This window comes from Gadus macrocephalus, chromosome 11 (genome assembly GCF_031168955.1).
Source record: "Gadus macrocephalus chromosome 11, ASM3116895v1".
In the NCBI taxonomy this organism is placed as follows: Eukaryota; Metazoa; Chordata; class Actinopteri; order Gadiformes; family Gadidae; genus Gadus; species Gadus macrocephalus.
In genome coordinates, this window is record NC_082392.1 from 11,706,610 (window position 1) to 11,734,495 (window position 27,886).

The window sequence follows — 27,886 nt, forward strand, 5'->3', positions numbered from 1 at the left end:
GGCTCAGAAATACCAGTCCTTGACCCAGTGACCATAGACTCTGATCTTACAGTGTTAGATATCTCAATGAATCGTGTATGCTACAATCGCCTCGGCCATTGCACTGACTCAGTTTGTGTTCTTAGTCTTTACCGGAGAGTGTAAAGAAGACGAGATTGAGGAAGTTGCTGCTTTGCGCTGCATCCACACCAACAAAAGGATGTAAAAATAGACATAGAAGCAGGGAACTTTGAGGTTGGCATGGCGACAGTGCTGTCATCGTGCTGCCAGTGTCAGAGAGTAAAAGTGAAATAAAATTAATTTAAGTTGTCATTTTAAGGATTGCGAGTAAGGTTGGATTGCACAGGCTGTAATTCCACAGCCTATTGACACTTGATGTTTCCATGGTTACCTAGAACATTCAACATTCAGTTACCAACTGGTATTTTGTGACATCTATGGACCATGTTGTTTTCTATCTAAGAAATATCTCACTGTGGATAGCTGTTTTTTGTTGGTTGTACAAACAGTATATGAAGATGAAAACATGAACGAATGACATCAGCAAATTTGCGTATTTCTGTCCAGTCATGGACAAGAGATGGTAGATACTTTTAGCTTGTTTTAACTTCAAGAATTCCATCTGCCTTGTTAAATTAATCCAGATCAAATTAATGTTTCGGATTAAGCCTTACATTTGCAGAATAACACCTGGAAACAGATAGACCATCGTAAAATAATGAGGAGCAGAGAGAAATGATGTGAAAGAGAGAATGAGAGCTGAAGGTGACAATAAATGAGAGAAGGGATCAACCTAAGGAGTGCAGAATGATGGAGGATAAAAAAGAGGGACATAGAGAGGGATGGAAAGAGAAGGAGAGGTATGGTGATAGTGATGGAGAGAAAGAGACATTTGTATATATGTAAATGGTAAACAGAGGCAGTGATAGAGAGAGAAAGCGAGAAGAAAGGCTGGTGTTGTCAGGCCAACATCTCTACTGTGTCTTACTATCAGCTGATGAGCACATACACTGTGTAGTCAAGTGTGTGTGTCTGTATGTGTGTGTGAGATTGTGTGTGTGTGTGTGTGTGTGTGTGTGTGTGTGTGTGTGTGTGTGTGTGTGTGTGTGTGCGTGTGCGTGTGCGTGTGCGTGTGTGTGTGTGTGACTTCATACAAAGAGTGACTTGATCTCCTAGAGAGCTTGCAATCTTTTCTCTCATTTGCAATTCTCTGCAGAAACAGCTTTTATCAGTTGACCTTCCAAATGTTAATGATTCAAATTGATTTCATTTATTTTATCCTTGTTTTTCCTTATGATTCTGTTTATTAATTTCACCCGTTTTGGTTTAATGTGAGGTACTTTGTGTTACCGGAACCTGTTACAGACTATTTTAGAGTATTGTTTTGGACCTAGTATTGTTTTACAGAGTGTGTCGTTGTAGAGTATTCTTGTAAAGAGCGTAATGTTGTACCGACTTCAGTATAGTTGTTGTGAGAGTATTCATGTAGTGATAGTATTTTTGAAGAGACCGTATTGTAGAGATTATTTAAGAGAGAATATTTTGCATTTGAGAGACGGTATTGTTGTACAGAGAGTATTGTGAAGAGTGGGTATTGTTGAAGAGACGGTATTGTTGTAGAGAGTATTGTTGAAGAGACGGTATTGTTGTAGAGAGTATTGTTGAAGAGACGGTATTGTTGTGCAGAGAGTATTGTTGAAGTGTCTGTAAGTTTGAAGAGACAGTATTGTTGAAGGGAAGGTATTGTTGAAGAGACTGTATTGTAGAAGAGAGGGTATTGTTGGAGAGAGTATTGTTGAAGAGACAGTTGTACAGAGAGTATTTTTTGAAGAGTCGGCATTGTTGAAGAGACAGTATTGTAGAAGAGACGATATTGTTGTACAGAGAGTATTGTTGAAGAGTTGGTATTGTTGTACAGAGAGTATGGTTGTAGGGCAAGCATTACAGAGAGAATACTACCAATACTGTAGAGTATTGTTGAGGAGAGCATACTGTTGCAGAGGGAGAGTATGGTTGTCGAGAGACTGCTGTTGTAGAGATAGATTCTTGTTGTAGAGAGATTATCCTAGATAGAGTATTGTTGAGAGAGTATTGTAGAGAGCGTGTTTTTGTCAAGAGAGATGTGAAGCTGTGTGTCTAGCTGGTCAGCTTCCACAGCGTATCCAGGGTGTAGGTGGATGGACAGCTGCCAGCTCATTCTCTCTCTGCCACCCCATCTCTAGTTTTAACATATGTCAACATTTTGTATTGGATGTCTGTCTGCAACTGTAGGACTGTGTCTGGGTGTGTGTGTGTGTGCGTGCAGAGTATGTGTTTTTTGTGTGTGTTCCATCACATTGATGTAAAACATCCTTATGTGGTCAATACAATGTAATAGCTTAGAGTGGTTGGATATGGGGACCACACCATCTCTTCTGGTAAGGGCTCCACTGTATGTTGTTGTTTTGGTTGTTATTTTCTTAACTTGTGCACTGTCCCTGCCCTGTCTTCTTGGGGGGGGGGGGGGAGGGGGGGGGAGCTGCCTCCCACCAGGCCCCCACCTGCAGTGTTAACAGCTCCTCTATTGGTGGTGACAGGGTCGGCAAGGTCGGTCTGCAGACGCCCCACAAGGTGCACATTTCATTCACTAGCACAGGCAGAACGGGCGGGATTATTTCAGGCTACACATTGCTTACAATCTATGCATACCAGTGTTGTAACTCCTGATCGTGCTTCTCTTTCTGCAGATATGGCTATTGGCTACAAGCATATTTGTTTGTTTTCCTGTCAATACCGTCTTTATAAAACACCCTCAGGTTCTTAGGCTGAGGCTTGATTTTTATTTGAAGCAAAATGGAGAAGAAGTCCCAGCAGCTCTTGTGAGGTTCAACTCATCTGTTTATATGGGGCTGGGGGTTGTTTAGTTCAGATGGATTCACACTCCTCCATCTTCACAGGTGGACTGTGGGCTTTTACCCGCCTACCTTTCGAATGATCTTCGCACATATTTCCACACGTCAGATCGTCTTTAATAACAGGTGTATTGATGTGATGTGTACATTATCCGCTTGAAGCCAAGAGAAGCCTAATGTTTGATAATATTGTTTATGTTATGGAATTGCATAGCCTAGACAATCGTAGCATATCACACGTTTGGTAAAACCCATTACATTTTGTGTTTGTCACAGTTCTGATGAGGTATTAAAGTTAACCCCATCCAAATAAGATGAGATAGTTTATTGATCTCGGACAGGAAATTAGTCACGGAAAGGGGACAGAATGATTAATAGCGGGAGAAGGATATTGGGTAAAATATTTTATTTTACCGATTACATTTCTAGCTTTTATTATAATCTAAAGTTCCTATTGTGAACATTAGGAGACTCCAGATGGTGATCACAACAAACTTTGTGGATTGTCAACTGACGTCACGAGAACACACAAGATTAATGAACTGGGACAAACTAAAATTAGACAGAACAAACAAGCACTAGATAGACAACCCTCCAAAAAGATTCCCGAGCCATTGCAGAACCACCGTGCCGCAGTACCAGGGAGGGGCACTATGGGAAGGGACACCGGTCCAATGAGCCTCTGTGTCGGGACATTGGAGGGAAGAGAGGTGAGTGTGACAAGTAAGGACAAACAGGTGAGGCTAGACAGGCGATGTCAGGCAGGTAATGTCAGCGCAGGTGAGAAGAGGTGACGTGAGACAGGTAAGGTTAGACCGGGATGTCAGGAGGGGTGCGGTCAGGACGGGTGAGTTCAGATCAGGTGAGGACAGGACAGGACAGGTGAGGTGGGTTAAGGTGAGAATATAAAAGGTGTGGATAGGCAAGGACAGGTGAGGATGGTACGGTTGAAGTCTGTGATGTCAGCACAGGTGAGGTTGGTTCAGGTGAAGTCAGGACACGTGAGGTTGGTTTGGGTGAGGTAGAACATTTGTGTTTAGACAGGGGTTCTGGGGTCAGGTGAGGTCAGGACAAACTAGCTTAGTCGGATGAGGTGAGGCGGATGAGGTTAGACAGGCAAGGTTGGACTGGTGAGGTCAGAAAGGTGGGGGCAGTTGGGGTTCGGTGGGGTTCGGTCCGGACAGATGAGGTGTGACAGGTGAGGTTAGATCAGGTGAGGATAGAACAGGAGAGCTTAGGACAGGTGAGCTCAGGACAGGTGAAGGCACATCACTACCTCTTTCTTCTCTGCAGCCGATCTGATGTGGTCCTCCTCTCTCGGGGTCACAGCTGAGGACATCCTAGGGGGGGGGGGAGGGGGGGGGAGACATCTGAGAGCGAGATCCTCACGGTCACTATGAACGGGCTGCACTTATCCTATTAGAATGAATCAATTTCCAGATGTGACGGGCCATGAAATGACCAAAGGTAGGGAAACCCTGCATGGTTCTTTTCCTTCTCCCCCTACCCAGTGGTTTAGACACACAGGGCCCGACTACAAAACCACCCTACCAGCCTGGCTCAAGAGAACCTCAGCAAACAGGATTCATCCTGCTCCTTGAGCACTACTAGTATCCACTACCACTGGGAAATTAGACATAGATGGAGGGATGTATGGATGGATTGATGTACAGTTGGAAGGCTAGATGGATAGATGGATGGATGTAGACAGAACAGTCACTCATTTAATTAAACTTTGGCCTGAGGCAATTTAAATCTGGTTTTATGCCAACTTACTTTTTTTTTTTCAACTGTAGAAAAGGGACGAATGCGTGCATTGAAGAAATTAATTTGAAAAGACGCATACATCTGTCCCCCGAATAAGAGAAGAAGAGACAGAGGCTGGAGAGCGGAGAAAGGGGAGGATGAGAGAAGGACAAGAAGACAGGAAGTTATGACAGGAGGGTGCATGAGAAGAGCAGAGGATGAGATGCTGTAGTTGGAGAGAAGAGTGGAGAGGTGGGGAAAGGGGAGGGGAGATGGGAGGAAGCGAGAAAAGGAAGTGAGGAAGGGAGAGAGGATAGATATAGAGGGGGAGAGGGGAGAAAGAGAGAAAGAGATACTACCACACTGGATTAGGCGTAGGTTCACATCCCTAATGGTAACCATGGAAATAATTATAGAGCAGCCACACAGACCAAGGAAGAGAGTTGAGAGAGGCTTTGTAGGAGGAGAAAGAAGGGAGGACTAGCATAGAAAGAAAGAGAGGGAGAAGAAAGATAGATGAAGCGGGAGTAGTGGACCGAGATAATACACCACAAGAGCGAGATGGAGAGTAGAGGAATGAGGGGCGGGGAACGGAGGACAACAGCCAGCAGGGGGTAAACTAGCTGTCGCTATCGCAGAATGCTGCTCATGAAGCCAAACTGTTTCAGGGGCTGGTCTTCACCCAGACCCAAGGGCTCGCAGCAGTGGTTGATTGGCGGAACAGACACTCCACACCTTACGATGTTCTTTTAAAAAGAAGGAAAATAAGTTGGGCCACGCGGACAGTTGTCATGGAAACAGATCTATAATATCTCTTATTTTTTCCCCCTGTGAGAAACGGTTTGTTTGTCTTGGGCTGAAAGTGCTATTGGTGGTGTGGTGTGTTAAGGTTGTAAGAAGAGAGATTATTGCTTGGTGTGGTGCAGGATACCCTGATCGCCTCATACACAGTTTAGGTGTGCACGTTGTGGTTGATTTGCATAATTGCTTTCATGACTGCCGACTGGGGTTATGGTGTGACCACATCTGAGCAGCATTTTTGAACATGTTCCTATTAAACAGCGCAGGAACACTTGGGAAATTATGAAGCCAGTGCACGTCAAGAGCAAAGAAATTAGTATTGAAATTCTGATTGCTCATTATTTGAATATTCTTTTGCCTGTAGTATCTGTGGGGGTGCGTGTGCAGGCGTGTGTCTGTGTACATTTGCACTCATGTGTGTGTAAGTGTCTGTTTTGCCTCTATTTGTGTGCATGTATGTTTGTTCATGTGCGTGTGTATGTTTGTGATTGTGCACGTCTCTAAGTGCTTGTGTGCGTATGTGTGTGTGTGTGTGTGTGTGTGTGTGTGTGTGTGTGTGTGTGTGTGTGTGTGTGTGTGTGTGTGTGTGTGTGTGTGTGTGCTTGTGTGTGTGTGTTTGTGTGTGTGTGTGTGTGTGTGAGTGCACTTCATGCATGAGCAGGCTGCATCTCTCTGCTGCTGTGCGCTCAGTCCTCCCACACACTTGCCCCTAGCTCTGAACCTTCTACTGCTGAGTGTGAGAGATAGTGTGTGTGTGTGTGTGTGTGTGTGTGTGTGTGTGTGTGTGTGTGTGTGTGTGTGTGTGTGTGTGTGTGTGTGTGTGTGTGTGTGTGTGTGTGTGTGTGTGTGTGTGTGTGTGTGTGTGTGTGTGTGGGGGTGGGGGGTTTGTGTGTTATGTGTTTGTGTGTGTGTGTGTGTGTGTGTGTGTGTGTGTGTGTGTGTGTGTGTGTGTGTGTGTGTTGAGGGAGAGAGAGAGAGTAGTAGGTTTCTTATTATTCTTTAAAATCGCTTCACATCCCATCTGCCTGCCCCACCCCTACTGAACATCTCAGGGAGAGAGAAGGGAGAGCGAGAGAGAGAGAGAGAGAGAGAGAGAGAGAGAGAGAGAGAGAGAGAGAGAGAGAGAGAGAGAGAGAGAGAGAGAGAGAGAGAGAGAGATACATGGAAGGGAGCAAGGGACCATGAGCGAGTGGAGAAGAGAGAGAGAGAGAGGAGGCAGAAAGTGAGAGAACGTCAGAAGCCAGAGTGAGAGAGACAGAGAGAGAGAAGAGAGAGAGTGGGAGGAGAGAAGGGAGGGAGAGGAAACAGGATGTCCGTGCGAGGCATCACTGCTCTCCTGTGAGCCGTAGCGCTCACCTGTGCGCGGTCGCTTCCCTTCAGACAGGAGGCTTCACGGTACTTGCCCAGTGTGCGGTGGATTACTAGCAGAGCAACGCGCTACTCACAGAGCGAGAGAGGGACTCAAACAACACAGTTGACTCCCTTGCGACTCTGTCAGACGTGGGAAATCGTCCACTTTGGGTTTTTGCAGATTGTGGAACAGACCGCTTATTTCTCCAATGGTCTTTGGCTTGATTTTTGGGCACACTTTTGGCTGGTTTACAGGTTTCACTGAAGTCCTTGACTGTGTTCTGTCGTTTACGCTCTGGATTTTCTGTTTCTCTCTAACTGACGATTTGGATCTTGTCTTGAGCATGACCCTCCAGAGACTTGGCTACCCGCGGTGCAGACGGGACATGCACGTTGTCATCCTGCGCCGTTAATTGCCACACACACACACACCCTCCCTCCCTCCCTCTCTCTCTCTCTCTCTCTCTCTCTCTCTCTCTCTCTCTCTCTCTCTCTCTCTCTCTCTCTCTCTCTGTCTCTGTCTCCTTCTCTTCCTCTTGATCACATTCACACATGCATAAACAACACACCCATGGCAATAACACACCCATGGCAACGTGCACGCAGACACGTAGAAATACAAAAAGGGAGAGAGACACCCAAGTGACATAGACCTATATCAAGTGGGTACCAAATGCCCAACATTCGGTTGTTGGAGAAACTCATTTAGAACGAAGAATCTCAGCGGGGGGGGGGGGGGTTCGTCATTATTTTCACATTAACATTTCAGGCTGTCGGGTGCAAAGAATTGAATCAGCGGGAAAAAAAACACCACATTGAGAAAGACACACATTCATATTCTAAAAGATGAGAGAAATTCGCTTCAGTGGATCTCTTGTAGGTTACCGAGGAAACGGCAGCGGGGTTGCTACTCAGCACGCGGCGAGGGTCGGGGGCTTCGGGGAGGGAGGGCGGCGACGCATCCGAGAGGAGGAGCCCGTCACGGAGGAGCTGCCGCCGGCGCAGGAGGAAACTTTGGCTGCCGGAAAGAGGAGGTGGTGGAGGAATGAGCGGGACATCAGTGTGAATTTCTAACGCTCGCCGCTGCTCCGGGACTGTTTGTTGTTCCCTGGGTTTTTTTCTCCTCACTAATTAGAGCGAGGATGGGAGATGAACTATGAGTGTCCTAGTTACCGCCGTGCCGCCTTCCCCTAGTCCCATCTAAAGTGGCACTTTGGGGCCACGTCAAATTCAGCACTTTTTCCGGAGAGGGACGGGACTGCACACTTCTTCCCTGAACCTTTACAACTTTCTTGCAGGGCACTTAAAAGCATGCACATTGACCAATTTGTGATGTATCAAGAATCGAACGGATTTAGTCAAAGGAATAGTGGTTGAGTTCCTCATGAATATTCATGTCACCTAATACAATTCTGGAGACCTTTTAAGATGGAGAGCCCTGTTTGCAGGTGTCCTCAGAGTCAGGGCTGAAGACACATTATTAATTCATAGACATATTTGTGTGTTTAATATTTAACGGCAGCGAATTGATTTTAGATCCTCTCCCATCCATCCGTGAGCGGTGGCAGGGGGGCGTGGGTGGTGTTTGGGGGTATTTTTGGAAGCTGCACCAGCGCAATATATTTGCACCGGCTTGGGCTTGGAACTGCAATTTTTTTTTCCTCTTTCTTCTCATTCGTCGCTTCGAAGAAGATTATTAGCACTGTTTCTGTGTTGCCAATCAGCAATATCGTCACCGGGGACTGGTCATGTGATCAGCGACGGCACGGAGACACACACGTGTGTGTAATCAATCGCACATGGTCACAAAGACACAGCTACACGGCCGCACAACCACCACCCCCTTTGCCGTGCTTGTGGATACACACACACACACAGATCGACCCCGGGGGAACCGCGCGACTCAGCTGTCGAAGACGATGGAGCGCAGAGCTGAGGCGTGAGGCTGGTCGGTCTGCACACTGTCAGACGGCTGACTGTCTGTTACCGACTGTTATGGTCTGATACTGTCGGCCCAGTGGAATAAAGCGTTCCTCACTGATTGGATCTCCAGTAGGAGGTCACTGGTTGCCCCTGAGACCTGCCCGGTCTGTACTGGACTCTACTGGAGTTGACAGAAGTATCTAGGAGTCTGGACACAAAGTTACCCCAGCCAGCCTCGGTAGGAACCACACCAGCACTCTCACGCCCACACGCACGTCAGTCCATGAAAGTACAGAGAGTGCAGTACATTGAAAAAGCTGATGACGATTCAGAGAAATACATATTATATTCATTATGCAGGTAGAGATTTTGCTTGTTTGATTCTCTGGTTTGTGTTCCTTGAGCGATGCATTTGTATGCAAGCTCAATGTTATGTAAATGTAAATGGGATGCATTTAATTCCTAACTGCTTCTGACCGTGTCAGAAGCAGTGGTGTGGGTGTTGCCATGGGTGCTGCCTTGTGTGCATTTTTCTGTGAGGCACGTGTGCATGCATGAAGAGAAAACAGCATTGAGGGGCACTTGGTGTGGTTAAAAGTGGCTAAATGCATGCAATTCATCATACATTTACTCCATTTGATTAGATTTATGATTTATTTATACATACAGTACAATACAGCACTTGAGCTTTTGGCCCGCTTAGAGTGATGTCAACTCTGCGCCGGTTGCCATGGTTGTGTAGGGTTTGCGATGATGTCAGCCCTCTCCTCTGTGCCACTCACGGTGATGTAATCTCCGAGGGCTAAGTTATGTAATTTGTAGTTCAACTCTTCTTGGAGAGACTTAGGCACGGGTAACGCATGCTTCCATCAAGTCCACTTTGTGTATTAGAAACTGTTCCTACGTTGTCACTCCCTGCATGCACATATGTTGAACTCTTGAATCAGATCCTTGTCGAGTCAATCAGCGTGATAGCGGTTGCATCTGGTTATGTAATTATGTACAGTTCCTGCTTGCATGAGCAAGACGTTCAAATGCAATGAGCCATGGCAGATCTTTGCGTGATTGCTTGTGTTCAGACAGATGGGAGACATCAAGGTGGATTACTCCGGGATAAACCCCCGCTACTTGAGAGAGGTTCTCAACCAATCGACTCGGAAATCGCCCACCTTGAGCGTTGCTGATTTTGCCATCGTTCTTCTGGCTTCTTCTGGACGCAGATGCAGATGATACATAAATGGCTGTTGTGGAGTTTCAGCTCATGCTTTTGAATAATGTTGGTGGCTGTGTGTCATCAGCACTCTTTGTACCTGTATCAGGTACACGGCATCTATTGGGTGCAGTCTACCTATTAGGTACACTACATCTATTGGGTACAGTCTACCTATTAGGTACACTACATCTATTGGGTACAGTCTACCTATTAGGTACACTACATCTATTGGGTACAGTCTACCTATTAGGTACACTACATCTATTGGGTACAGTCTACCTATTAGGTACACTGCGTCTATTGGGTACAGTCTACCTAATGGTCCGACCTGTTCAATTGGGCTTTTATTTATTTATTTTCAATTTTAATATCTCACCATTGTGTTATTATACATAACCCTGTGTGCTGCAGAGTCAGGCTTACATTTGGCCGGAGGATGTGGGAGCTCAGGTATAGGTGTGGTGTGGGTGAGGGTAGGGTTTGGACTGGGGTGAAGGCAGGGGAAGTGTTGGAGCTAGTAGAGGTGGTAGAGCTTCATGATGGTAGAAGCGGGTTCAAATACCCTGAGGTGAAAGTAAGCAGGATGATGCAATAGGGGGAGTTTGGGGTCATGCTGGTGGAGGTGTTGGAGGTTGGGGGGGGGGGGGGGGGGGGGGGGGAGGGTGGTGGTGGTGGTGGTGGTGGTACAGCAGCATGCATCATGGTAGGAGCAGGCTGAGTATACCAGGTTCCTGGTTCAGCAGGCAACGAGCAACCAACTGCTCATCTTTACAAAACACACCCCCCCTCCCCTCCCCCCATCGTTCAGGCACCATTTACACCCCCACACCATCTCCAAACCTTTATCTCTGTCTCTTTGCCCCCCTTCTTTCTCTCCCTCTCTCTCACCCTCTCTCTCCTTCGCTCTGTCCCTCCTACACACACAACCCCTCTCCAAACCACACACACACAGACACACACAGATACACACACACACACACACACACACACACACACACACACACACACACACACACACACACACACACACACACACACACACACACACACACACACACACAGACAGACACAAACACCAACACATACACTAACATGCAATTTTAAACGCAAGCACCGTAGCCTTGTATCTGCCTTGTTCTCTCTCTCTCTCTCTCTCTCTCTCTCTCTCTCTCTCTCTCTCTCTCTCTCTCTCTCTCTCTCTCTCTCTCTCTCTCTCTATGTCTCTCTCTCTCTCTCTCTCTCTCTCTCTCTCTCTCTCTCTCTCTCTCTCTCTCTCTCTCTCTCTTTCTACCTCGCTCTCTCTCCCTCTTTGCACCACTATTTTCTCTGCCTCGCTCTACCTTCATCTCTCCCTTTCTCCTCCTCCTCTGCATCTGTCTTTCACTCTTTCTGTGTTGCCTTCCCAATATATATCAGTGCATTTCTCCCTGTGTGTGTCGGTTCATCTGCCTCTATCTACCTCTCTCCCTCTCTCTCTCTCTCTCCCTCTCTCAAGGCTGGAAGCTGTGTGCCACCCACGCACGCACTCTCTCTCTCTCTCTCTCTCTCTCTCTCTCTCTCTCGCTCTCGCTCTCTCGCTCTCTCGCTCTCTCTCTCTCGCTCTCTCTCTGTCCTCGGTGTTGAGCTTGACATCAGATTTACATTCTGAATGAAAAAGCGCAGCTTTTCAACACACACACACACACACACACACACACACACACCGTCCGCGGCCAGTCGCCCAGCACATGTAAGCATGTGCATACGTAGCTCGATAGCAAATGTGGGCACTCTTGTAGGCGGTGCGCTGCGCAGCACAAAGCGTGTCTTATGAAGACACACTGGGCATCCGTTTAACACACACCTGCTCTGCATCCCTTCTCCTCCATCCACCTCCTCCATCTTTCTATCCATCCACCGCATCAATCTCCATCCACCTACCTCATCAATCTGTCATCCGTCTGCATACACTTACCGCAGCCATCTCTCAACCATCTCTCGAGCCATCAACCTTATTGATCTCTCATTTATCCATCTCTCTATCCTTTTACCTCAGCCATCTCCATATCCATCTCTATCCTTGTAGCTCATTAATCTCTCATTAATCTCTCTCTTTCCATCTACCTCTCCTTTCCTCTGCTTGCTTTGCATGCATAGTGGGATTTTGTGCATAGCAGTAGTAGTAGTAGCAGCAGCAGGACGAGCAGTAGAAGATCTAGTAGTACGGTACCATATATATGTGTAGCGGTATTAGTAGTAGTAAACGTTGTAGTGGTAGTATTCATAAGATGTGTTATTCAAGAAGTAGAAATCCTTTAACATTCTTGTGCGTCTCCAAATGTGACTCCAGACGGACTCGTGCATTAAGGAAGTTGGATCAGGCAAATCCACTGGAGAGCAGGAATGATCATAGTACTCATATCATTATACGTAACACACAGACCGATGCACTGAAGCAGTGTCGAGCTGAAGAGATGACTGATACCCGCTGTGTGTTTTATCCTGTATCTGACTGCATAGGCGTATGTTGGGGGAGGCCTTGGAGAAGGTGGTGTTTGTTGAGGAGGTAGCGTGCATGGAACCATACATCTCTTTGTCTGATGCCTTGCTCCACGGCTGTGACTTAAACGTTACACTACATAGGAACGAGGAGGAGGAGGAAGGGTGATGTGGATGTGGGGGGTTACCATGGTAACTAAACAGAGCGCCTGGGTTTGGATCAAAATGAGGAGTGAGTGAGTGAGAAATTGAATTAAATGGACCTATCGACTTTTTTTTCTTTCTTTTCCCAGTACTTTCTTTTCTTTTCCTGTTCATACTAATGCTTTTATCAGACAGATAAATTAAAAGGTTTCATGAATAGCCTGAATAAGTATGAAGAGCCATTAATGGATGGTTCGGAAAAAATAGAATATAGAAAATAGATTGCACCCTACACATCTCCGTGGTGAATGGGCTGGCCAAGAGAACAACCCGCTTATGTGCTAACCCACGGGCAAGGCACCTTTTAGTTACCGACCACAGCTTCTGTGGTCAACTGTCAGGACACAAAGTATTAGTTTGGTTTGTTGTCACTATTCATGAAATCTGAACATTTGGAACTGCTAATGAAATGAATTAAAATGGGATGAGGCTGAATAATATCCCTGTTTAATATAGAAATGATCTGCTATAAATGAGAGCAGAGAGACCTTTATCCCCCCCAAAGGCACAGGGGCAAGACATATTGCAGCAAGCAGTACAAAAAAAAAGCACAAACAATTGAAACATATAAAATAAACATAAAAACGGAATCAATGAATAATAGATCAACATTAGGACTAAAACAACTCCACATACACTCCAGTCACACACTAAGACGACAGGCAGCCTCTGGCCAGAAGGAGCGACTGATTCGATCGCTGCCACAAACAGCCGTCCTATATCTCCACCCTGAGGGGAGAGGGGCATCTGAAATGAAGAGAGGGATGTGAAGAATACACTCAGCTTTCTTAATGAATCCCCTCTGCTCGACGTGTTTTAGGTGGTTCAGATCAAAGGTCTCAGATCCCTTCTCAAGCAAGTACTTATTCCTCAGGGTAACGTAACCACACCAACAGGACTGACTGACAGACGGTACAAGATGAATAAAAGATTTTCAGCAGTGACTGGTCCATCCTAAAACTGAGAAGCTTCCATAAAAGGAAAAGGTGCGGTTGACCACTTTGAAAGCTGGCCCCACGAGGCTGTTATGTGGTGACTTGGTTGAGGTGGTGGTGGAGGTAGTGGTGGTGAAGGTGGAAATCGGGAGGCAACTTTGTCGTTGGCTGGGGGTGGTGGCTGTGGTGGTGGTAGAGCTGGTGGTGTCGGTTGTGGTGGTGTTGGGGGTGTTGGTGTCGATGGGGATGTTGGTGGTGAAGGCAGTGCGGCTCTTGTTGTCGGTGGTGGTGGTGGTTTGTGGTGTTGTTGTGCTGTAGATGGTGGTGGTGTTGGTGGTATAGATGCTTGTGGTGGTGGGGATGGTAGTGTTGGTGTAGATTGTGGTGTTGGTGTCGATTGTGGCGGCGTAGATTGTGGAGGTGGCGGGGTAGATGGTGATGTAGAAGTAGATGGTGATGGTGGACAGTGGGAGGACACACTGGTGGTGGCGAGGTATGCGTTGTTCCCAATATGTTTCAGTTGTTATTTGGGTGCACTGCATCTATTGGGTACAGGATACATATTAGGTCAACTGCAGATGAGATGAGAACAAAGATGAGAGCAAATGCGTGTAAGAGTAAAGTCTTCACAAACTGTGAACCCATATTGTTACTTGACATCTAAAGGACTGGATTGATGAAATGATGAGAATTGATGAAAGAAAGTGTAACACTTAAGGACCCCCTGCAGAGCCCCTTAGTCTACAAGCAGTACTGTAGTTATTTTGATTTACTATTGAGCAGAAGCTTTTTAATCCAAAGAGAGACTGGGAATGGTAAACATGCCATTAAAAAGCAGGTTGGGATAAATCAACTTGCTCACAGATACCTTCGGGTAGACTGCATTGGCATTAACTTTCTTTTACTTTTGCTTCACCAGAATAAATATAATTAATCTAAGAATTAAGAATTGTATACCATCATAATGGTAAATTTATTAATCTATTAATTGATCCAGACAATACATCCCCATGAACCACCAAGACAAATCATCAATGTCGTTATAACCTGTTATAACCTATCCCCATGTGTTGTTTTTACACCTCTGGGAAAAAGGGCCAGCCGTTCAACAGCATTTAACCAGCACTCAGTTGGCCTCCAGCCTATGAGATTGAGAATTTAAACCTCTGATATGTCTCTGAAATCTGGTATTTTTTAAAAGATGTACCGTGGAATGGATGTGCTACAGCAGGAAGTGGTATTACAAATAAATAAAGCTTAAAAATGCAATAATAATACCATAATGGGCATTTGTCAAGTACAAATATTCTTTTTGTCATTTATTTGAAGTATCCAACTCAAATAGCCTTTATATGTACCCCTCACTTGAACAAGATCATACATTCCTGCTGTACAGCCATGCAGACGGTTCTCCTCATTTCAAGTGTTTAGATATCTCTCCTTTGAGCCAGTTCACCTCAAAGGAGACAAGCAGCAATGCAGATCCAGGACTCGGAGTATATGAATGAATGGCCTCAAAGCGAGGCTACCGATGTGCTCTATAGATCTGTTGTCTTACACCCACTCCTGGACCCTTGGCTCTCTCTGACAACTCAAATGCCTTGAAAGGAGAGTCTGCAGTAACTAAGTACGTAAGCAAACTGCAGCATAGATGTAGGGTGCAACCATTACCAGATAACACCGGCAATAAGACAAAGCCCAGTACAATCAAGGTGTTATTAAGGGTATTATCTGTGTGCAGGGTCAGTCTATTCTCATACCCCCCCCCCCCCCCCCCCCCCCCCCCTTGTCTTTTATATTCATGATCAGGACAGAAGGCTGCAACAATGAGAGAGCCCCCAAGCAGAGCCGGGGTCCCTCTGACAGCCAACCGGTCGATTAGCATCCGTAGCTTAGCATCCTCCGGGTCGGGTCGACGTCGGAGTGAAGCAACGAGCAGTAGCTCTGGGGGGGGAGGAGGAAGGGCTGGTGCCGACTTCAAGGCTAAGATCCCAGTCCTGTTCGGGAGTCTGTTTGCAGAGTCTGAAACTAAACGCTTGTGATGCACAGGGAGTCGCCTGCTTCACTGAGTCTTACTGAACACTGAGAAGGGGTGGAGACAGCGGTGGTCGGTGTCTGTACTGTTAATCCCAAAGCCCTGCCTCAGAACTCACTGTGTATTCTGTGTGTAGTGCCACTGTGCATTCTGCACAGCGCTATTCTGTGTAGCACGTCTGATCTGATTGTACAGTGTTTTGAGTTTAGGAAAAAAAACACACTATGAAACGTATTATTTGTATTATTAGCATTGTGCATTCTGTTCAGCGCTACTACTTTGCATGTCAACTTGGGCTGCAAGGATTAGTCGGTTAATCAATTAGTTAGGACGGCAGTTAATGTTTCGAATCAAATTTTAATGATGATACATTGCATACGTTATTTATCAAAAACAAATAACTAACATTTGATTCTGAATGATGTGGTTCAACTGAAATAAGTGCATCATGGATCATTATGACAGGAGTGGTTGAATTTTTCTTGGCTGCCTGTGAGATAAAGCAAGGACATTTAAGACATCACTTTGGACTCTTGTTAATTTTCACTGCATTTGCTATTACTTAGTTGCATGATGCATCCCTAATGTAAAGTACTACTGTGTACTGTGTGTAGTTACGGTGTGCGACTGTGTGCTACTGTGTATAGGGCTACTGTGTGTTTTGGATGAGGTGTTAAGTGAGGTACAGTAGAGAGGAAGTAAAGAGGAAGACAGGCAGTCTTCATAGCAGTATTCTGCGACATGAGCTTTAGAGTGACTTTATTATTGTTTCTGTCCATTTAGATATTTCATGTGCTGTAAAACAGATCTCCTATTGTTTTATAAACTTGAACAAGTCAAGTTAACGTGCGTATTATTGGTTGTCTAATTGGCAGACTGTGGCATAAACGCTGCAAGTGTACTGGGTTTATTCCCACTGCGGCTGCCCTTTATGAGAATGCATACGATCATGTATGAAAGAGGCACTTGGATAAATGCGTCCACCAAAAAGCATAATCCTTGGTCATGGGATTGCTGAAGCAGACATTTTGAAACAGGTCATAAACTCACCGCAACTCATCCATAATAATAACTTTCGGAATTTTCATTTGCACGGTATTCTGTTCCAGTTGCTAGGTTGCTAGAGACTAAGCACCCAGAGAGGCACCAGAGAGCCCAGACTCAGCTGGCCCTCAGCCCTTGGTTGGGACGGCCCCCTGAGAGCATCTAGTTGGTCCCATCTAGTTGCTCTGATCAATCTTACAGTGCTTTTAGTATTAATGGCCATGAACTTATTTAATATGTATATCCTCATGATGCATGTGGTTGTGTCTGGAGCCACTGGTAGAGCATGGCAGGGTTAGTGGTTAGATTCCCACTAGGACCACCCCAATGTGTGTGTATGTGTGTGTGTGTGTGTGTGTGTGTGTGGGGGGAACAAGAAGTGTAAATAGAAAATCAAGAAAACTTAAAAAAAAAAAATTAAGCACACAAAGACTAAGCTTTAATCCCCTAAACATCCACTCCTCCCAGAACAAAGCCCTCCACTGGGGCGCCATGTAAGAACACTGTTGTTCTTTGCAATCTGATTGGAATGATTTCAGAAAACAACAATTTCTTTCTTTCCCCTTACAGCTTTGGAAATTTGCGTATTGTTCATCGTTCCACCATTTGAAATAATTACTTCAGCACGCAATCGGATATGTTTTCAGAGCCCCCTTTCTTTTCAAAAGGGGGGCACATTCTAATTATCATTATGGACGTTTCTATAACCTAGGCACATTATACATAGCCTATGAATTCATAAAGGTGATTCAGACTCATTTGTCAGCTAAATCAGGTGTTACCAACCTTTGACTGTCGATGAACCACTAAATTCATTCATCAAGACCTTCACTTCATATGCAGACAGTAAAAGATGTATGAATACACAATGCAGCTGAGCAAAGAGTGCTACCACCCCCGGTATACACTATTATTACTGCAAGAAGGATATGACCAATTGGAAACATTGAAAAGAGAATGTCAGCAACGCTTCCCATTCTCAGTTTTTTTTTTAGCAAACACAAATAAAACAAAACAATGGAAAAAATTGCAATGGAAACATTGTAATGGGGAAAGGAGAGGGGACACCAAAAAAATATATATTATAGTAAATATGTCTATTTAAAAAATAGAATCCCATGTACCGCCTGCAGTACCCTCGCATACCAGTAAAAATATTATTCAGCTGGTTGCAATCGGCAACCTCACCACTGCCGCTACATCTTGAACACCTCATCTTTAAGCACTCAAGTGAGTTTTTTCTATGATAAAGTTGTAAAAAACTGATATTACCTAACTGGCACGACCAGACTCAATATCTCCTACAATCACTCTAAAATGCATGGTAAAAAGACATAACTGTATTGTGTTTTTAGTTTTTTTTGACAGCATCTTTCTAAGCGCTGTGGTCACTTTAATCGCTTTGACATTTAACGGTTTACACACACACACACACACACACACACACACACACACACACACACACACACACACACACACACACACACACACACACACACACACGATCGGTCGTTCATACTCACACATACAAACCGACAAACACACACACAAACAACAAACATACTCTCTCCTTCACACCAACACACTATAGTATTGAGTTGAAACCCGCCTCCCACCACTAGCCAGAGGGTCTGTTCTGCCTCCTGTTACTACTCTTTAGTCATTTGGCAGATGCCGGGATGCCAAAGTGACTCCAGAGTTTCTTCAGATACGTTTTGTTAATGAGCAGGTAGGGGTGAGGACATCTTGCTCTAGGAAGCCTATAGGTACACTGCGGACATTGCGGTACAAACCAAGAACCTTTCAGGCTAGTAACGCCACTATCCTACAAAGGCATCCATGCTTCTTTACATCACCGACCTCAGCCACCCCCCACCCCCACCATTCCTCACCCCATGCTACCCCGCACAAACTTGGATAAAAGCCCTTTGAAGTTGTGGACGCCTCGTCACCGGTCTACTCTAACTCTTGAAATGGCTGCCATTATGGCTCCTTTGTTTCCCAACAAGCTCCTCCTCTGCTAGGAGCCAGGGAGATAGTGACAGATCCGCAGGGGAAACAGGCACAAAGCCAGGGGGAGAAGAAAATAAAACACAAGATTGCCATTTGGAGGAGCAAATTGAGAAAAATGGAGAAAGAGAGACTGTTTGTGAGAGAGATGAAGAGAGAACCAGAGTGATGGTGAGAGAAAGAGGCAGAGATAGAGACAGACACAGTGAGAGAGAGGGCAGATTGTGAGTAATACAGGGAAAGATAGAGGTTGCGACAAAGGTGGAGGTTTGAAGCCCTCAATAAGGGTATGGATGGTGGAGTGATGATGATGCTGAGGATTGAATGTTGATGATGAAGTAGACTGGAATGAGAGAGAAGGAGGTGAGACCATAGGAGGAATGAATAACAAAGAGAAATAGAGAGAGCGACAGAGACATAGAGAGACAGAAAGAGCGAGAGTCAAAGAGAGAGAGGGGGGTAAAGAGAGAGAGGTAAAGAGAGAGAGAGAGGAATAAATGAGTCTGAATTATGTAAAATTGCTGCGTAGGAGAGGACAGAGCAGAGGAGTTTGTGCGTGTGTCAGTGTGTGTGTCTGTGTGTGTGTTGGTGTCTGGTTGCGTGTTTGTGTAATTATGTCTATGTGCCTTATAGAAGAGGCTCGGAAATGGACTGAGTGAGTGAGTGAAAGACTGTGTGGGTGTGTGGGTGTATGGAGAGAGACTCAAAAAGAGATACTGAAAGAAAGGTGAGAAATGAAAGGGAACTGAAAGAGAGTGAGAGAGATTGAACAAAAGACAGTCTAAAAGAGAGAGAGAGACACATACTTACACTGAAAGAGAGACAGAGAGAGAGATAACAGTTTGGATTAGATGTTCAGGAGACAATCAACAAAGACAACATCACATGCAGATATTTTTAACTTTAATTGTTTTCACAGCCATCACAGATCTCAGACGAGAGAGTGATAGAGACACAGACAGACAGAGAGTGTGAGAGAGGGACAGAGACACAGACAGAAAGAGTGTGAGAAATTGACAGAGACACATACAGAGAGAGAGTGACAGAGAGAGACACACACAGACAGAGAGAGAGGGAGAGAGAGAGAGAGAGTCTAAGATGTGGAGCGTGTAGTTTGTGTGGTTGTAGTTTGCTGAGGTTAGTAGGGTCCATGGTGTTGTCTGTGGGATGGCTGTCCTCTCATTGTAACACAACGCTGTAGCAGAGGTGTCGAGGTGTGCCGTGAATTTGTTGGTGTTTAATACTTAATCCATAATTTACTAATATAATTATGGCTCAGAATGATTTCCTTTACTATCAAACTAGTTATTGTTTCATGTGATGCAAGTTCCATGTTTAACAAATAATGCCATTATCAGATTTTTATGAGCCTAACTCTATGGGATACTTTTTGATAGTCTGCTGTGTCTAAAATAATATAGATTCCTCATATCCTGGTAATAATCTGTGTGAAATTTTTCAAAAGTGACCTACTTCTGCATTTCACTTGTGGTTGGGATCGTGGTGGGCCTTAGCCCCAAAGAGGCTAGGGAACTGAGAATTCTAGTCTTCTGGAGGGTGGAGAATGGGCTGTGGTCTGAAAAGAGACCGTCCAAAAGATAGTGCTGTATGGATTAGATGTCCTAGAGAAAAAACAACAAAGGCAACAACATTACATACAGATATTTTAAACTTTTCTACAGAAAATTACCAAAGCCAGCACAGATGTCAAGAGACAGAGTGACAGAGAGACACAGAATGACATAGAGAGGGAGAGAGAGAGAGAGGGAGAGGGAGAGGGAGAGGGAGAGGGAGAGGGAGAGAGAGAGAGAGAGAGAGAGAGAGAGAGAGAGAGAGAGAGAGAGAGAGAGAGAGACGATTTTGACCATCTGTAGTTTTGGGATGTGAGGCTGGTCAATGCGTAATGACTGTCCTCTCTCTCTGTAAGTCAATGCTGTAGCACATAGCAGGCCTCTAGTCTTTGGCCTCTAGTCGATAAACCTCTAGTCTGTGGCCTCTAATCTGTGGCTTCTAGTCTGTTAATCTCTAGTCTGTGGCCTTTACGATTTGCTTTACTATTGATTATCGACATGATGCAACTTCGATGTTTCAATTCTTCATTTGAACACATATTTGACGAATAATGTTGTCACATTTTTACTAAACTTTGCCTATGTGAGTTAATGAAATATCTTGGTAGTAATTGTTATGACATTTGTGAATTTCTTGTTGTGATTGTGGTATCCCATAGTCCCAAAAAGGTTTGGATGTCTTCAGCTTCTAGTCTGAGAATGGTGTGATGGATATGTGAGGGGATGAGAGGGTGAAGGGAGGAGGGAGAGGGTGAAGGGAGGAGGGAGAGGGGGGTAGGGATATTGTTCAGAGTGAGAGGATGAGATGGTTGAGGGAGTGAGAGGGTTGAGGGGGCGTTGAGGGATTGAGAGAGTGAAGAAAGTGAAACGATAAAGTGAAAGTAAGTGCGTGACTGAGTGAGACGTTGGAGGGATGAGTGAGACAATGAGAGGGAAGAGTGAGGGGGTGTATGGGGGTGTATGGGGGTGAATGAGAGGAAGTCCAAGCGCATCAACTCAGCATGATTCCTGAACTTTCCTGTTGGACTCTAAAGGTCAGGGGAACCTTTAAAAGACGGAAATCAATCTATTCCCAATCCCTTTAATAATTAATTTATTCTCATCTATGGAACCGCTCCATGTTATCTAGGGAAATGCAGGCTCTATGGTCATCAGGGGTCGCCCTTTCCACTTGAAAAGATTGACTGTATATATATATATATATCTATATATTAGTGCTGTCAAGCGATTAAAATATTTAATCGCGATTAATCTTATTAATGTCATAGCTAACTCACGATTAATCGCAAATCTTTTTTCTATGCTAAATATCCCTTGATTTCTTTGTCCCATTAATTGTTCTCATTTTAATGCTCTTATCAACATGGAGAAGTGCATCGGCTTGCCTTGTGCAAATTTTTTTTTATTGATAACAACATTGGCATATACTGATCAAAACAGGATGATAAAAAAAAATACCTATAGTGCAATTAAACGATGAACATACAAACATACTGCCTTGAACATAGCAGTCAGGCTACTGCTTCTTTGTTTGGAGCCAAAAAAAAAAAAAAAGTAATAATAAGCAATTAGCGTTAATTGCACGATAAAAAAATCAACGGCGTTAAAATTGGTTTGCGTTAACGCCGCTAATAACGCGCTTAACTGACAGCACTAATATATATATATATATGTGTGTGTGTGTGTGTGTTTGTGTGTGTGTGTGTGTGTGAAAATATTTTCACGCCCCTCTCTTTGGAAGCGTCTTCTCTCGTAGGAGGTCTGGATTTTTCAATGTCGGCCTTGGAGTTCAGGACAGGCGGTTATTAACTGGCATGATTACAGAGTGTAACACACAGTAACACAGGCACCAGGCAACAGAACACATGCATTGTCCACCATCTGACTGCATGTTATTAACATGTGATGTTTTTGTCAGTTGTCTGGTTTAACATTATAGAGCAAAGGGCTTGTAAGCTTAGGACTACATTCAAGATATTGTTCTTGGTCTTACAGTTAAGGAGGATAACGTAGCGGCTAGGGTCTTTGTCTGCCAGCCGGAAAGGTTCTGGGTTTGATCCCCATTGTCCGCAGGCTACAGGTAGGCTATAGGCAGTGCGGATGGACTCAGTAACTTTCCACAAAGGGGAGTTTAACTCCCTACAGACTACACTCCCCTCCTCCCCATCCTTCCTGATCCTACTCCTCTGTCACCCATCCACCTCACCGGGCCACCGACTTGGCAGACAGGAATCAAGTACGTACTGGTGTGTTAAATTAAACCTCTCCTCTCTTTTTCTTCTCTGGAATATGTCTCTCTCACACACCCCGAACACCTGCTCCTCCTCCACCTCTCCTGTCTGCCTGCATGTTCTGCCTGTCTGATGCCCTGGCAGCTCATCCATTCTCCTGGTTCTCCTCTCCCAAGCCGGTGGCAGGCAGGATGTCAGGGTGGGAGGGGGCTTTGGGGGGGAGCTAGGTGGGGTTGAGGACTTGGATTGGGGTCGACAGGGTAGATGCAACCCCTTAATTCAGCTTTCCTAACCTTTAAACTCCATCATCTCCCGGCTGTCTCTCCTTCCCTCATGCTCCATTTTGTTCAGGCATGCGTTTGGATTAAAGTTGCTGCCAGTTGGCTTGTAATGTCCACGAAGGTTTAGTGTCTCCGTGTCGCACAACAGCCTCTCACTCTACCAGCCTCTACTCTACCAGCCTTTACTCTACCAGCCTCTACTATACCAGCCTCTACTCTACCAGCCTCTACTCTACCAGCCTCTACTCTACCAGCCTCTCACTCTACCAGCCTCTCACTCTACCAGCCTCTACTCTACCAGCCTCTCACTCTACCAGCCTCTACTCTACCAGCCTGTCACTCTACCAGCCTCTACTCTACCAGCCTCTACTCTACCAGCCTCTACTCTACCAGCCTCTACTCTACCAGCCTCTCACTCTACCAGCCTCTACTCTACCAGCCTCTCACTCTACCAGCCTCTACTATACCAGCCTCTACTCTACCAGCCTCTCACTCTACCAGCCTCTACTCTACCAGCCTCTCACTCTACCAGCCTCTCACTCTACCAGCCTCTACTCTACCAGCCTCTACTCTACCAGCCTCTCAATCCACCAGCCTCTCCGACCAAAGGACAACCTCATCTCTTTTAGACAGAGTTGGGCGATTGTTTCTTCCCTGGTAATGCATTATTTGCCATGTCACTAGTACAGAATGTGAGATTTTCTTGTGACTAATAAGCTGGTCAGGTGTGCTTCCAATAGGTAATCAGCCTCTGCCACCGGCGATGTGATTGGGCGATATACAGGAAGTGACTTTAAAGTAAGACGCCCCATATCCATATATTCCAGTGCCTGTTCCATCAGCCTTGTGATGTAAACTCAGAATTTTAGAATCCACTGCCTGAATCAACCTTGATTACCTTGAACAATCCCACATTTGGGAGTGTTCCAACATTTGTAATAGAGTACTGATTGGTATCAGCCAAGGTATTTGTGTCGCGTTCTCTTGTTGGGGTCTCTGTGTTCTCTGGCATGATGGAATTGACTGAACAACAGCAAGTCAATATGACCTGTTCTCGTAGCATTCGGGAAAGGGTTATTTACAAGATTATAGAATATATTAGTTGGCTCCTCTAAAAGTGGGGTTTCTGCCTCTTTCTTCGGTTTGATCTGGATTTTGCTGCTTTTTTGTGCTTTTCTGTAGAAGAACAGCAGATACTCCTTTGTCAGGCTTGGGGGCAGGCGATCTGTTTCTTTGCACCATGCTATGATGAGCTAAAACACTATTTTCTGTGTTCTTTTGAAAAATTGACTTATTGGGGACTGGTTACTAGTGGTCACTTACTGGTTTCTGAATTGCCCTTCACCGGTGGTGGAGACATTTTTGAATGTCCTTAAACACAACTGTGTATCCACTAAAAATGTGCACATTTGTCATACTAACGCTATACTGAAATGATTACCACCATTACACCAACATTACACCATAACTATTACAGTACAGACCATGCCTTCGACAGCAGTTCAGTTACGTTTTTCTACCGATGAGGAGGATGTCATGAGCACGTCGTCGGGTGCTGAAGAACTCAGTGAGGTTGGGCTTTGAGCTGTGGGTCGACATCTGGCGGTCTTGCGCTCGATGTACGAATCCTCCTTCTGGACCCGGACAAATAGATAGAAGGGAGGAGACGGGCAGGCGGAGGGTGTGAGGGAAGCCAGCTACGAAAGACGGTTGGTTTAATCATGTGTGGTGTAGTCCCAGTTTTTTTTTACAGGTTACCGGTTTCTGATAATCCTACAATGTTGGTTGCGTCTTCGGTGCGAGCAGAACACTGTTTTCACTGGTCTAACTGGTCCAACTGGTCCCCCCCAGATCACCGCGCCCGGCGGAAGAGCATCGCCACAGGGAAGCAGCCCAGCATGGAGATCCCTCCCACCGCCCCCCCGCAACCCTTCCGACAACCCGTGAGTACCCCCCCCTCCTGCTCGCGTCCCCGCACGCTACCCGCCTCCCTCTCCCTCTCCCTCCCCCCCGGCGACCTCCACCTCCCCGGGTCCCGGCGCCACAGCGCCACGCCCCGCCACCCCTTCACCTCCTCCTCCCCCTCCCTCTCCCTGGCCATGGCCGTGGCCTCCTCCCCCTCGCTCCTCTTCCCCGCCCCTCTCCCCCGCCCGCAGCAGCCCCCTCCCCCGGGCGGACGCCGGGGCTCCAAGAAGGCGCCGTCCACCCCTCCTTTACCTCGCTCGCTCCCCCTCGCGCCCTCCCTCTCCCTCCCCCTCCCCCGCTCCCCCGCCACCACCGCCCCCCCTCGCTCCCCCTACTCCCCCTCCTCCCCCTTCTGCTCACACTGGGGCGGAGACTGGAGGGTTGCCGGTTCGATGCCCATGGCGGGACCATATATCGCCCCGCTGCCCCCCTTTGAGGTATGTGGTACAATGGAAAATGAAAACATTGAAACAAACTGCGCTGCGGCACTCCGATGCCGTACCTCCGGCCTCGGTGCTGCGGGCCTGACAGACTGGATGGCTAATGGAGCCAGAGTCACTCATGCGGATCATTAGCATGGGAGCAGCAGATAGAGTCTTTAGCCCCGCCCTCCAGACGGACTACCTGTCGTTGCTGCTGACTGAATTTACTCTGATCCTTCTTATGCTTACTACCAAGATTAGTTGATCTGTATTCATTAAGTTTGTCATTCACATTTTTTGTTTGATATGATTGCTGTTTATTGGTGGGAGGTATTTGATTGTGGTTGCTAGGGGTTTGTTCCACTCCCAGTTGAAAGGTACCAGGGCCTGATCCCTAATATCCGTAGTCTTACCTGAAGACATCCTAGGGTAAGATGCCCTCAGCCCGGCTCCTTAATGACACGTATCGGAATTCACCCCGGACGAAAGCATCTGGTAAATGAGCTAATGACACCACTTTGCCCTGAGGAGGTGATGATCTTCTATTGATATCTCGCTGGGTTTTCAGTTGTTTCAATTGATTACTAATTACTGCTACTATTCATTCAGCAGACGCTCTTATCCCAAACGACGTACAGTGGGATACATGTGGTTACGGAGCAGGTGATGGCTGGGGCATCTTGCTCTATGACCTCTGCAGTCAGAGCCTACTGACCACCAGCCGGTTCTTCCCCACTAAAACAGAGTTCTTACATTGAAAGATTGATGGGCTGTAGAACCTTAATGTTGACTTACAACTTGTTCTCATACTTCTATTTCTACCGTCACTCATTTCACTGGATTTTAGACTCATAAGTGCAACGTTTTAAGCTCTAGTTAAATTGGTACTCGGGGGGACGAAATTAACTATCCAAACTGAGACTTACTGTGAAATAAAAGTATCTGTTGTAGAAGTCTGTATCTAAAGACTGCAAAGTGTATATTTACCACGTTAATGTTGCGCGGGAAATTAACACTAGAGTAATGCTATCAAGAAACTGTAAGTAGGTTTTAACTGACGGCTTTATCTATTTAAACATTAAAAGGCTATTGCCTTAACATTGGGGGATAATCTCAAGGAAAAACAGGACCATAAACTGAAACAATCTTGACATTGTTTAGTCCGACATTTGATTTTAACAAGTTCTTGATGTATATTTATTTGTTGTTCCACTGCCTGCATATCATACATGTGCATTGTCTGTATTATCAATTCCATTGGTTAATATTGTGAATTATGGAAGCATGCAAAATAAATTGCACGGGCAATTGATAGGATTTTCAAGAGCCATTTTCTGCACGTCAATGCCCTCTTCTGGCCATTGTATGTCAGTGCATGTTTCAGAGCCGCGTGGGTGCACGAAGATAACTAATTTCTTTCTACTCACATCCCACACCATTCTTGTATCGGCTTCATCTGTTGGTCCCCGCATCATTCTGTTGTTTCCTTTTGTCCCCTTCCCCCCTCCGTCCTCACCTCCCTCACCCATCTACCTGTCACTCCCTCACCCCCTTACCCCATACCCATTCACCCCATACCCCCTCTCTCCTCCTCTCAGAGCTTCCTGAGCAGGAGGTTGAAGGGCTCCATCAAGAGGGCCAAGAGTCAGCCCAAACTGGACCGCAGCAGCAGCTTCAGGCACATGATCCTCCCCCGCTTCCGCAGCGCTGACCAGGACAGGTCAGTCCCAGTGTGTGTGTGTGTGTGTGTGTGTGTGTGTGTGTGTGTGTGTGTGTGTGTGTGTGTGTGTGTGTGTGTGTGTGTGTGTGTGTGTGTGTGTGTGTGTGCGTGTGTGTTTGCGCGTATGTGTGCATCCGTTCTTTGTGCTTTGAGTTTGATTACTATATGTTTAGTATGTGTGTGTGCTTGTGTGTGTGTATGTGTATGTGTTCATGTGTGTGTTCATGTGTTTAAAGTACTACTTCAAGGTACTAGAATATGTGATACTCCGATGCCGTTCCTCTGGCCTCGGCGCTGCAGGCCTGACAAACAGGATGGCTAATGGAGCCAGAGTTACTCATGCAGATCATTAGCAGATGTAGCCTTTAGACCCGCCCTCCAGACAGACTACCTGTCGCTCCTGCTGACTGGGTGTCAACTTCCTGGTCCTTCTCATGATTACTGACATGATCAGTTGATTGTTTGGGTTTTTATTTCTTTGAAATGATTGCCATGTGAAAGTGATTGTACTTGTGATTATCACTGTATCATGTGGTTTTATAGTATAGCATTTATGTTTCCCTCTTCAAAGCACTACTACCAGAATACACATAATTTACCTTCTCAGTCGTATCCACCATGGGGTGAAGCACAATGCCTGTGCAGATCGCCTTTGTGCTTTAAATGATGGATTTGAAGTTACACAGGATATGAGACAAGATTGCTGGGGTGGTTTTTAATGCTATAGGGTATGATTTAGAACGAGGACACCCCTACAGTGTAATTATCCTTAATGGACCACAGCTTCCCTGGAGACGTGATGTACAGCCAGTATATTTGTGTCTTAAGTGGGAGTCTCCTCCGTTAAGGAGACCTCAACATGTCGTCTTTGAGTCTGTTCTGTGAGCTGCTGTTCAGCGATGAGCGACTGGGCGAAGCATTTCAGTGCTTGAAGCATTTGGGAGCTTTAAAAAGCATCTGACTTATAAACCCAACTAACGCTTATCGTCCATTAATTAGAATCACTTCATTAGAAACACAAGTGGGTTAGTACTGTATACATGGTCGTAAAATAGACAGCAATAAA

The 27,886-nt window shown here is 45.7% G+C and overlaps 1 protein-coding gene across 6 annotated transcripts in view; it reads left to right on the forward strand.

Moving 5' to 3' along the window:
• The window catches only part of syngap1b (synaptic Ras GTPase activating protein 1b), a 108,800-nt gene that overhangs the window by 61,709 nt on the left and 19,205 nt on the right, over positions 1 to 27,886 (forward strand). For 5 of the 6 annotated variants that reach the window (XM_060064500.1, XM_060064504.1, XM_060064501.1 and 2 more), the window contains exons 4-5: positions 24,565 to 24,656; positions 26,699 to 26,820. In XM_060064500.1, the coding sequence (XP_059920483.1) occupies positions 24,565 to 24,656; positions 26,699 to 26,820 (214 nt within the window). Of the gene's footprint in view, positions 1 to 6,583; positions 8,950 to 24,564; positions 24,657 to 26,698; positions 26,821 to 27,886 lie in introns of those variants that run through there. The other variant, XM_060064505.1, reaches the window with a different exon arrangement.